This window comes from Callithrix jacchus, chromosome 2 (genome assembly GCF_049354715.1).
Source record: "Callithrix jacchus isolate 240 chromosome 2, calJac240_pri, whole genome shotgun sequence".
NCBI classification, from domain to species: domain Eukaryota; kingdom Metazoa; phylum Chordata; class Mammalia; order Primates; family Cebidae; genus Callithrix; species Callithrix jacchus.
Window position 1 is genome coordinate 46,134,929 of NC_133503.1, and position 12,304 is coordinate 46,147,232.

General features: G+C 38.3%; 1 protein-coding gene across 11 annotated transcripts in view; it reads right to left on the reverse strand.

The window, feature by feature from the left end:
• Positions 1-481: 481 nt before the first annotated feature.
• Positions 482-12,304, reverse strand: part of JAKMIP2 (janus kinase and microtubule interacting protein 2) — a 207,011-nt gene continuing 195,188 nt past the window's right edge. For 7 of the 11 annotated variants that reach the window (XM_078365755.1, XM_078365758.1, XM_078365752.1 and 4 more), the window contains one exon: positions 482-6,689. Coding sequence is in view for 4 of the 11 variants with exons in the window: in XM_078365757.1 (XP_078221883.1) it covers positions 6,669-6,689 (21 nt within the window). In the remaining 7 variants the exon portion in view is untranslated. The remainder of the gene's footprint in view (positions 6,690-12,304) is intronic. The other 4 variants (XM_078365757.1, XM_078365754.1, XM_078365751.1 and 1 more) reach the window with 1 other exon arrangement.

Consider the following 12,304-nt stretch of genomic DNA (forward strand, 5'->3'; position numbering starts at 1 on the left):
CATACACGATAACAAATGGAGAGTGGGAAGATGAGAAGAAATCTATTTACTGTCCCAGACATAGGTTTGTTTCCTTCCATTACACTGATGGCCCTGATTTGCCTCACCCTGTTTTTCAAAAGGAGATTAGAGGCTGGGTGCAGTCGCTCATCCCTGTAATCCCCAGGACTTTGGGAAGTCGAGGCGGGTGGATTGCTTGAGCAGGGAGTTTGAGACCAGCTTGGCCAACATGACGAAACCTTATCTCTACTAAAAATACAAAAAAAAATTAGCGGTATGTGGTGGGGCACACCTGTAGTTCCAGCTACTCAGGATGCTGAGGCAGAAGAATCACTTGAACCCAGGAAGTGGAAGTTGCAGTGAACCAGTGAGCTGAGATCATACCACTGCACTCTAGCCTGGGCAACAGAGCAAGACTGCCTCAGGGAAAAAAAAGTAGAATAGAGTTCAGTTAAACAAACAAGCTATGAACAATGCAAGATAAAGTTTTAAAAAAATGCAGCTTGTTTTATTTTTATATAAACTAAAACACCAGAGTTCATTGATTCCTATATTAAATACATAAATTATAAAATAACCATTCATAAAACTTTACATACAGTAAGTTGATTCCAATCTCTACGGTAATACATACAGTACATGTACATATTCGGTGTACTTCCGAGGATCATTCTGATGAAACTCAGTCAATTTTTATTTTTCTTTCATTAATCGACAAGCACTGAAGTGATATATGGAGTCATGCTAATGAGATGGACAGAAAGAACCCCAATTGAGGCAGTTGATTGAATGAAAACTCTGTGAAATTGGACCCTTGGCTACATTGACACAGTAGGAACCTGGGAATTATGTATTCAGACACATTAGCTCTATACTTGAGTCCCCAAAGTATTGGATCTTAAAGGCTAAAACATGCATGAACCCTGTTGAAATGGAATTTTTAGCTAATAAAGATATGGGATTTTTGGCTAATTTTAATGCTGTAGATTGTGCTGAACTTTCTGTTGGTCTTTCAAAAAAATATCAAACAAATAAACTAACCAAACAAAGAAAAAGATTTATTTGCTGGTTTATGGGACTGGATAATTGAAAAACCAAGTAGTCTCTGCCTCAGTCAACAATCAGAAATAATAGTAGTGAACAGAAGGTGGGGTGAGAGAGAGAAGAGGTAGTCAAGGAGGGGAAGAGGTCAAACACTAAATGCTCTACAAGAACATGAGTTCCCAGCAGCAGCAGAAAAAACCCTTCTTGAAGTCCTGCATCCTAGAACAGAAGTACACATTTAGTAAGCGCTCACACCACCATACTATGTACAGAATATATTTGTGCATATATTTACATCACTTATTTATAAAAATGTTTGGAGTTTGATCTGCCTCGTTGTGGGAAGTTGCTATGGTTGATGGGGGATATAGGCACAGTCTGTGAGATGTCAGTCAAATAGAAGTGTTGTTACTAACAGATGCTGGGGATCTGCTTCTGGTTGGAAAATTGCATCATCCATTCTTTAGTAAGTTCATGGGGTCTTGATTGTAGGCAAAATTGGGCTCAAAGTTGTTTAACTTCACCACTCTTACCCTACAGAACTTTGCATATAAAAAGGATGAAAATATAAGCATGGGTAAAAAGACCTAAATGCAGAAAAAAAAACAAAACAAAAACAGGAACCCTCACCACATCAACCACCTGAACCTCTGACACACTTGGCTAAATATAGCAAATTATAATCCTATTTTTGCTACATTGCCCCTATATGTATATCTTTAGCAGTTTTTTTCCCTTTTTTTTGAGGTGAAGTCTCACCATGTTGCCTAGGCTGGTCTTGAACTCCTGGGCCCAAGCTATCCTTCCAGTTTAGCTTTCTGAGTAGCTATCTTTAGGAATTTTGATTAAACATTGGACTTGGACTCTCAGCAACAGATTTACTTAGGAAGAAATAAACTGCCAAACTAAAGACAGTGAAGGAATGTGAATCTGCCCTGCCCCGTTCTGAAATGGAATCATAGAATTTGGCACTTGAAGAGGCCTTGCAGGGATTAGCTCCAACCTTCCATTATGTTTGAATCCTCTTGCCAATATGCCTGAAATTAACTCTCAAAATAGTACATTATATAGAAATGACAAGGCAGTAGAACAGAATGACAGCTTTCCTCACTTAAGACCTAGAAGTCTGCTTAAAGAGGGGTGTGGGTCCATATTGAAAGCATAAACTCATGACATAAACGGTTATCTAAGATTTGATTTGTTTACTTATCATTTAAAAGTTATGTTGAACTTTTACAATATAGTAGATAAATCTAAATTAGTGAAGTGACAGGATTAAACTGCCAAAAGCTATCATTAAATTACCAAAACACTGTTATCAAAATTTAACAAAAGGCCACAAGCAACGCAACTCCCAAATTACAGAGCAAATTTCTATTGCCGTGTGTGTGTGTGTGTGTGTGTGTATTCTGTGCCACTCTTTGACAGATTGAAATAATGCAATAGAATATTTTAAAAATAAAATGTCTATGCTATCCATCTATCTTGATGTAATATAACACAGATGATCCAATTATTTAAACATCAACACAAAACCAACGAATATTCTTTTTACAGTTTTCACAAAAACCTAGGCAGCTTAAAAAGACGTGCTTCATTGTAAAACAATGAACTTGTGAATTACATTAAAGCAAACATAAGAAGTACACAATGGGTTTACAGAACAAGTTGACAATCAATGGGCAAAAAGGAACAAGTTTGCCAGAGATGTCTTTAAAATTGAAAGTAAAGTTGAAATAAAATACTGTAGCAAAAATTATTTGGCAAACTTTATTTCTCCTGTTACTAGTGGAGAACAAGTTTCCTCTCTACAGAAGTGATAACCCACGCCTTCCATATCAGCTCTCCTATTGACTTGGGAAGACACGTACTACCTGCATGAGCAGTTATTTGTGAACCAAAAAAATAAAAATAAAAATAAAGCAAGCTCTATTCTTCCACCCCTAAAACGTAACTGTTGGCAATAATTTAATTTATGTAGCATAAGTCAGAAAGGATGTAATTTTTTTGAGCAAATTCTATTTCCTAAAAGTAGGGTGGCATTACAAAAAAGTTTGACAGCCCATTTGTGATAGATACTTTTTAAGTATGATAGTCAAATGCAGTCTGTCCATATTTTACCCCTCTTTCATACCAAATAACTATTTAAATTGGGGCTTTTATTTATCTCAAACCATCTTTAGTAGACAGGTACGTTTATTTTCCAGAGTATAAATACTTTATTAAGAAAAATTAAGTTAATGACCCCCAAAGAATGCTGTTCTGACTCCTGCAAACTCATTGGCCAAATGCGTCTGGTAGTACAGATGCAGGGGTGGAGTCACAGGAAATCTCACTGTTAACACCTTTTTCTTTTTCTATTGCTAAGCATTCTATCCAACGGAAGCATTCATTTAAGCATGGTCCATTTCCATGGATCCATGAGTGACTAGAAGATACATCCACATTTTTGCTGATGCTTTGATAATTATGAAAATGGATAATAGAGAGATGTATCTATTGAAATGTTTAGACTTATTCAAGGATATGTTAATTTTGAGGCTCATGAACAAGACTTGGTAAAAATTACAGTTGAGTCTGTAGTCTAGAGAAATTTGCTAATCTCCTGGATCTTAAGCAAAAAGAAAAAAAACAAACCTTTTTGCCTGGCACTAAACACAGCCAAAGTTGCTTAGACGATCATCCTAGCTGTTGTTCTTTATACGACTTTGTGTGTTTATGATACGATTCCGATTTATAGCAGATAAGCAGATTAGGTATATGAACCATACCACTTATGCAAATATTTCCAATCATTTAGAAATAGTTAGTGGAAATAAATTTTGACTTACAATTTCTTGGTGGGAAAGCAAAATTAAGAGAAGGAAGGTGTGTGTTGGAGCAGATGGAATATAGATTTACTCATATGGGCCCTGGAATAGAGTGAAGAGAAACTGAAACATCTTAGATATGAGATAGTAGTTTAGAGTAATGTATCCTCTTCCATATTTTCTGACTCAAGTTTGCTAGGGTTGAGTTACCAACAGTGTAGAGTCACCCTCTTTCACATTCCTTGCCTACTGAGCCTTCTCTTCATATTTAATCTAGAACCTACCTAGTTGAATAAAGAATCCAGTGGAGGCCAAGCACAGTGGCTCTCACCTGTAATCCCTAGCATTTTGGGAGGCTTAGATGGGCAAATCACTTGAGGTCAGGAGTTTGAGACAAGCCTGACCAGCAGAGTGAAACCCCTTCTCTACTAAAAATACAAAAATTAGCTGAGCGTGGTGGTGTACACCTGTAATCCCAGCTACTTGGGAGACTGAGGCAGGAGAATCACTTGAACCTGGGAGATGGAGGTTGCAGTGAGCCAAGATCGCGCCAATGCATTCTAGCCTGGGTGACAGAGCAAGACTCTGTTTCAAATAAATAAATAAAAAGAATCCAGCAGGATAGTTTGTTTTGTACCTTCTCAGTAGGACATGTCACTTTCCTCTGGAATAAAAGAAGTCAAGCTAATTATGTGACACTGTCAGTTCACTCCAAGTCTTTGTTTAATGGTTGGCTCTCCTGTGATAGAAGTGGGATTCTGTAAGATGGCATTCATATGCAATCAAGACAGCTGGGAGATGTTTATTATAGAAATGACATACTCTTCTATCTTGTTCAATAGCATGAGATAGATATCTATTTGCTATAGATTATTAAAGATCCTGGTGCTGAAGCTCTCAATTTTTATTGCTAATTATGTCCCAAGTAGCTTGACGGACAAGCTTCAGTGCTATAGTGCTTAAATTTAACCAAACTGAAGCACTATTTTATTACATGAGGGATTTTTTTTTTCTCAATAACACAAGAAAGTCAAATAATACAGCACTTGTAATAATTACAAAGCACATTGTGCTATTTTAAGCACCTCTTGTTCTAAAATTGCAAATAAAACTTTATGAAAAAGCATTTAACCCCATTTTGCAGATGAGGAGACTGAGGCACAGAGGTTAAGTGACTGGGCCAAAGATAGCTGGGTCAGCAGTAAATATTAGAACAAAAAGTAGGACCCCAGCATTCTGGTTTTTCTTATACATTCTTCACTTATTATTCTGGCTTTGCAAATGCCAGTGCTAAAACTGAAGGATGATACTGAACCCACATATGGAAAGATTTGTATAGCATTTCATAGAAAGAGTTTCTGGCTCCCTACACATATTCTCTATGCATGGGAATTCTAGTCCCATAAATAAAACTTCAAAAATTTGAAAAATTGAGGTTGTTCTGTTATCTACAGTAAATGAGGTGTAAAATTAGCTTTTCAGGAACACATATTTGCTCTCAGAGATGAATCAAGACTCAGTAATATACAACTTAGGAAAAGTACCAGTCTTCTAATTGTCTCTGTTAGAAAATGACCTTGTCAGTAACATAATGTTATTTCTATATAAAAAAGTAGAGCTATCTTGTTGCTATCAGCTGTCTGGGAAAAAATGTTATCACTCTAAACAAGAAGAGGTCAGAATGCTCTAGGCATGTAAGGATTCTTTAAAAAATAATAGTTTAGTGTAATATTCACATCTCTGTGGCAAACCCAACTGTTGGTAGAAATTTATTCATTGACTCTATTGTGTTTTTGCCCAAATCATATAGCATATTCATTTGCAGGCAATTTTAAGCAGCCATTTGAAAACCAGTATTTTGGAAATGAAAGATTCATAGATGATCTCTGGCCCATGTTCCCTATAGACGTTGGTGTTCTAAAAGGAACTACGTCAGGGAGCATGTGATTTACAGTATTATCTTCTTAATTTTTAATATGAATAAGATCAGTCCATTGTTGATGGAGGGACGCAGATGTGAGAGTAGGACAAGGAAGCATCGAATCTGCTTTTGTTTCGCATGTTACATTCGCCCAGGTCCTTTGACTTGGTTACCAGTTTTGTTATGGTCACTGTGATCCACTTCTCATCTGTTGTCTGTGGAATGAATTCCACAAGCTCCACCTTTTGCAGAAAAACAAAAGATAGGGTGTTTTTCTTCCCATTCACGATGCGGATGTCTCTGTTCCTGAGTTTAAAACAATCATAAAGACAGAAAAGCAAATCCCTGTAGTAAGAAACCAGACTTTTCAAATGAAACATTTTATTGTAAATAGCTCTTCATAGGTATTCCTCGTGCTTCACTCCCCACCCACCCTTGTTTTTTTTTTCTTTTTTTTTTTTTGTTCTGATCTTTTAAAATGATGTTTATTATCAGGACTAGTGTTTCCATGGGGTGTGGTGTTACATTAAAATGACCCCCCCTGCACAGCAGGGGTTGAATGTTTCATTGTAACTTTGGTTCCATGCCCAAGACACATCTTTGCTTGATCTGCTGAAACTAGTTCCAGTGCTGAACTTTTTCTTTACACAATATATGTTTATAGTTCTTCTCTTCTGATTTGACATATACATGTTTCATTAAATGCAGCATATATTGTAGATTTTCAACAGGGTTGTGTAGGAACTGTCAAGTAAGAAACCTTGAATAATGGCTTTAAAATACACAGCTGTAGTCCTGGCTACAGGGTAGTTCTTAGCTTTTGATCTCCCTCTCACTGCTGTAAACAATTTTGCCATCTTTGAAGGTTTAGAAGCATTTGCCTTTCTGGACTCTTATCCATGATTTCGGTTACTCTGTAAAACAGAGGAAAAATTATTTAACCATCATTTTTATTAATAGCTGAATCGTAAGAAAACAAACTTTTAAAAAAGACACAAATTTTTTATTCTTTACCACACATAGGTGTCTATTATCTTAGGCAAGTTACATCTCTAAGCTTAGTTACTTTAATTTTACGTGAGAACATAAAAGTATCTGTTTCAAGGGTTGCTGCAACATAATGCAGACAAAACAATGAATGGTTCTTGTCTCAAAAGAAGTGGCCTGAAATAGTAACTATTGTCATTAGTGTCCTTTCCTTTGGGGCCTTCCAAGGTGATAGGTTAAGAAGTTAAATTGAATCATCATGCCCCAACGTATCCATTTAAGATGTTATTTTATTTTTGAAACTTATTTTAGATTCAGAAGATAAATGTACAGGTTGGTTACGTGGATATATTGCATAATGCAGAGGTCTGGGCTTCTGTTGAATTCATCACACAAAAAGTGAACAAAGCACTCAATAGGTAGTTTTTCAAACCCTGCCACCTCTCTGCCTCCCTACTTTTGGAGTCTCCAGTATCTACTGTTTTTGTAAGATGTTATTTTAAAAGATCTGTCTATTCCCTTCAGTGACTCACTCTGTGTCACATTTCCTCCCCAACAAAATTGTAACTGTTGGCATGTTGTCTCTACCTAAAGTCCTGATTGGAGACCTCCCTGGGAATTCTGCTACACATGTTTCTTGGTTGGCCCAGAGAGGTCCCTGAAAAGGTGATATCATGGTCATGTGCCAGTCAGGACTCCTAGCCCTGTTCCTCTGTAAGTCCATATGTCTGAGTTTTCACTTGTGTAGAAACCTAGGTCTTAATGCTGTCTTCCAATGAAAGCCAGAAATAGCACAGAGGATGTGTTATGAGGATACGCTGCCATGCACTACTTAAGGGCAGGGCCTTTAGGGTTTGAACAATGTGGACAGAGAAAATGGAATTTCTATTTTCATGCTGTATGACCAATTTCCTCATCTATGAAATAAGGACACTGATTCTGTAGAAGGACTTTACTATTATCCCAGAAATGTTAAATCCAAAGTTAAATGTTAAAACCACAATCCAAAATGGAGGGAAAGGAGGCACTTAGTACCCCAAGGATACTTCCAGTGAACCAACCAGAGGCAACTTAACGTTCCGAAGAAATTCATGCTGTGAATGTGTATTTGCAGAGCCATTTTGCTCCCAAGACAAGGTTAGACTGGGATAAAAGAGTGACAGAGTGAGAGAGTCACAGAGAGTCCCTTTCCTACGGGAAGGAAGTGCAGTGGTCGGGGAGAGACCACACCGAAGGAGAAGCTACGAAGAGGCATAAAGAGATTGATGGTGCATGCACGGAGGCACATTGCCTTGTTCTGCTCAGACACAAACTTGCTCATCTTCCCTTGCCTATATCTGAGCAGAGAACTGAAGAGGATGACAGGGCAGAGACAAGGGCCACAACATAGTTGTCTCCTTGCCCCGTGCTTCATCAAAAAGCTTTCTCCTCAGCAAAAAGCTGTGGGTTGTACCACCAATGATGGGAGCCAGTGAGGCAGTGGAAGAAGCTGGGCCTTGGCCAGGCTGGGAGTAGTGCGGTGGGCATCCTCTGCATAGCCTTCTGAAGAATTCACATATGTTGCCCAGAATAGTCGGCCTTTGGTCACCTCTCATAGAAAAGACATCACGTGTCAGTCAATAGTAGTCAGAAAAACAGCTGCAATAACTGCCAAAGGAGTTGAGTTGCAAAATCCTTTTCCCTCTGCTTCCTCCCTGCTCTCCAGAAAGGCTCAGCCTTGAGGAGGAAGAGAAGGGGAAGAGATCCCTTAGAGTCAGACCCTGAACTACAGCTCCACTGGGGTACCTGGCTCATGCCTAAGGTAGAATAAGGGAAGAAATGAGAATAAGCAGAGACTGAAATTGAACTTTTAAACTGGGTTAAGACTTTTGAGAGTTGAGAGTGACTGAAAAGTTGAGGGACCAACCTAATAATTAATTAAAAGATGATAGAGGGAAATAACATAGTACCTGAGTGAGGAAAGCTATGAATTGAGAAAGTAGACAGAGTTCATATTTACACTGCGCTGGGATGAGAGCCCCAAATAACTAGTTACAAATATAACATTCTCCTATTCCCTGGTAAAGAAGAGTTGATCTGAATGTGTATAAAAAATTCTTTGAGGTTATATTTTTGTTTGGGTTTTTAAACATAGAAAAAAACACACAAACACAAAAAATCTTTTACTTGCAAACTTTCAATGTATAGGCTATCAAAGATTAAATCCTATATATTGTGTCAAAGCATGTGTGTATCATTTCTACCTATAGCAACTGAGGTACAAGCGTTCAATTGAGTAAACACATGTTGGTTTTAAAAACCAATGGACCTTACCAGCTGTCCAGGCAGTCTCCTGAAATGTTAACTTTCTATGAATTGAGAAGTACTTATAAAAGGAACTGTGATTTCTATAGTAAAGTGAGATTTATTCAAATTAGCATTCTGAATTACTGCAGTTACCCAATGGGTCACAGGGGTTCTTTTTAAGAGGTTGCTTAACAGTGCTGCACTTTAGTTTCCTCACCTGTAAAATGGAAAATGGCAATTACAACTATCATTTTTGAGATTACTACAGGCTACAAATTCTTTTTTTTTTTTTTTTTTTGAGACAGAGTCTTGCTTTGTTGTCCAGGTTGGAGTGCCGTGGTGCAATCTTGTCTCATTGCGGCATTGACCTCCCAGGCTTAAGTGATGCTTGCACTTCAGCCTCCCAAGTAGCTGGTAGTACAGGCACGCACCCTCATGCTCAGCTAATTTTGTATTTTGTAGAGATGGGGTTTTGCCATGTTTCCCAGGCTGGTCTCAAACTCCTGGGCTCAAGTGATCCGCCTGCTTCACCTCTCAAAGTGCTGCGATTACAGGCATGAGCCACTGCACCTGGCCAATGCCACAAACTCCAAGTCCCGAGTACAGTGATGTCGCTTCTGACTTGTGGTTGTAGCATCTGTAAGGACACCACCATCTAACCAGTTACACCATCCAGGAACACAAGGGCCATCTCTGACACCTTCCACTCCTCATACTTTATATGCAATTTATCATAAGGTATTCAATAATTGGTAGCTATTATTATTTCCTCCATTCTACAGATGAGGACATGGAGTCTGAAGATTATTAAATAATTGGTCCATAAAAATCCTGGTAGGGAAGACATGGTAATACTGAATGAAATACAACTGAAGCTGGAAGACCAGGTAAGCCTTCCCTGATTTTCCACTGAGATGGGAAGGATGAATGATTATCAACCATTTAATGGTGATGTGGGAAATGTGGTCCAGGAAGATGGAAGCACATCCTAAAAGGCATGATTCAAGACACAATGCTTGGTATGTCTACAAACTTGACCTTAAATTAGTGTTTCTACGTGCCGAGTATGAAAGAAGTTGTTTAACCTGTGTAGTATCACTCAATCCTCAGAAAAACAGTGGGTGCTATTACTTGCTAATTTTATATATTAGGAAATTAATGTTTGGAGAGTGTTATATTTTGAATATTTGTGTCCTCTCCAAAATACATGTTGAAACTTAATCCCCAGTGCAAGAGTATTAACAGGTGAGGCTTTTAGGAGGTTATTAGGCTGTAAGTGCAGAATGGATGAGGGCTTATGAAAGGGCTGGAGAGAACTAACTTAGGCTCTTTTGCCCCTCCATCCCTTCTGTCCTGTGACACAGCTTTGCGCCCTCCAGGGGATACAGCAACAAGGCTTCATCTTGGAAGCAAAGACCAGGCCATCACCAGACACCAAACCTGCTGGTGTTTCGATCTTCAACTTTCAGCCTCCAGAATGGTGAGAAATACATTTCTATTATTTATAAATCATCTAGTCTCAGGTATTTTGTTATAATAGCATAAATGGACTAAGAGAGTTGTAACAGTCTCTATTATGCAGGATTGTTTTAAGTATTACAAAAAATAATAAATAAAAATATACTTTTTGAACTGTAAAGCAAGTTGTCCTCTCCTTCTTCCTTATCATAATATCATTAATATTATTTTTAAAGTATTTATTATTGACTACATGCTAGACACTGTTGATTACGTGCTAGGTATTTGATATACAAGGTTGAACAAAATAATATGATCCTTATCCTCATGAAGTTTATTTACAATGAGAGAGGCATTAATTTTTATATTCCCAATGCATGTAAACTTGTCCAGAGAGGAAATTGAGAAAGATGTCCTATGGGAATCACAACTGAATTGAGATCCAAAAGGTAGGTGAGTAGGTGTCTACTAGTTAAAGTAGAAGGAAAGCATTCTGTGCACCAAGACAGCTTGGGCAAACCCTGTGGAAGGCAGGAGGGCGTGTGGCTCATCAAGGGAAACTGGAGCACCAGGAAGCCTGAGAGATTGCCTGTGTGGTTAGAACCAGGCAGGGCTTTGTTGGCCAAGTTAAAGAATTCAGGCCAGGCGCAGTGGCTCAAGCCTGTAATCCCATCCCTTTGGGAGGCTGAGGCCGGTGGATCACGAGGTCAAGAGATGGAGACCATCCTGGTCAACATGGTGAAACCCCATCTCTCCTACAAATACAAAAAAAAAAAAAAAGTTAGCTGGGCATGGTGGCACGTGCCTGTAATCCCAGCTACTCAGGAGGCTGAGGCAGGAGAATTGCTTGAACCCAGGAGGCAGAGGTTGCGGTGAGCCGGGATCGTGCCATTGCACTCCAGCTTGGGTAACAAGAGTGAAACTCCGTCTCAAAAAAAAATTTGATTTTTTTTTTTTAAACTTGTTATCAATAGATTGGTTGAAGGGACTTGATCCTAATAGTGATGTTTTCCTAGGAAGAGGTCAAGGTAAGGTTTGCATTTCTAAAAGCTCACTCTAACTACTCTGTAGAGAATGAGTTAAAAGAATGTCTAGCGTGGAAGCACTGAGCCCGGTTAGTGGGCTACTTCAGCTATGGAGGGGGGGAAATATATCTGTGTCCTCTTTCCTTTGTCAATGCATTCTTTAAGGTAGTCTTCAAACGGTATATAAAAAAACAAATTGAATATGTTATCTTTATAAGATATGACTATGCTATTCTTGGCTCCGATCTAACATATCCCAAATCTGCTTTCATATTCATTTTCTCAGCTATTCATTCATCCGTCTGCCTCTCAGTTCATCTGTCAATTTGAAATTTATTCTGCACCTAGAATAGATAAGGCACTGTTATAGACAAAGATACAAAGATGAATAAAACTCTTACTCTATGCTTTATTAATACAATTTGTGAGACAAATAGGGAAACAATTTATACATGACTGGATAAAGCTAATGGATATATTTACATAAAAAGGAATTACTAACTGGCATACAATGATTCATTTTACAGACTTTCCATATCAATGTAAAAAAATAAGGAGTAAAATTTTCCTATGAATACTTTTATTTATTTTTTGGGGGATGGAGTCTCACTCTGTCATCAGGCTGGAGTGCAGTGGTGCAATCTTGGCTCACTGCAACATCTACCTCCCAAGTTCTAAGTGATTCTCCTGCCTCAGCCTCCCGAGTATCTGGGATTAGAGGCACATGCCACCATGCCTGGCTAATTTCTGTATTTTTTTTTTTAGTAGAGATG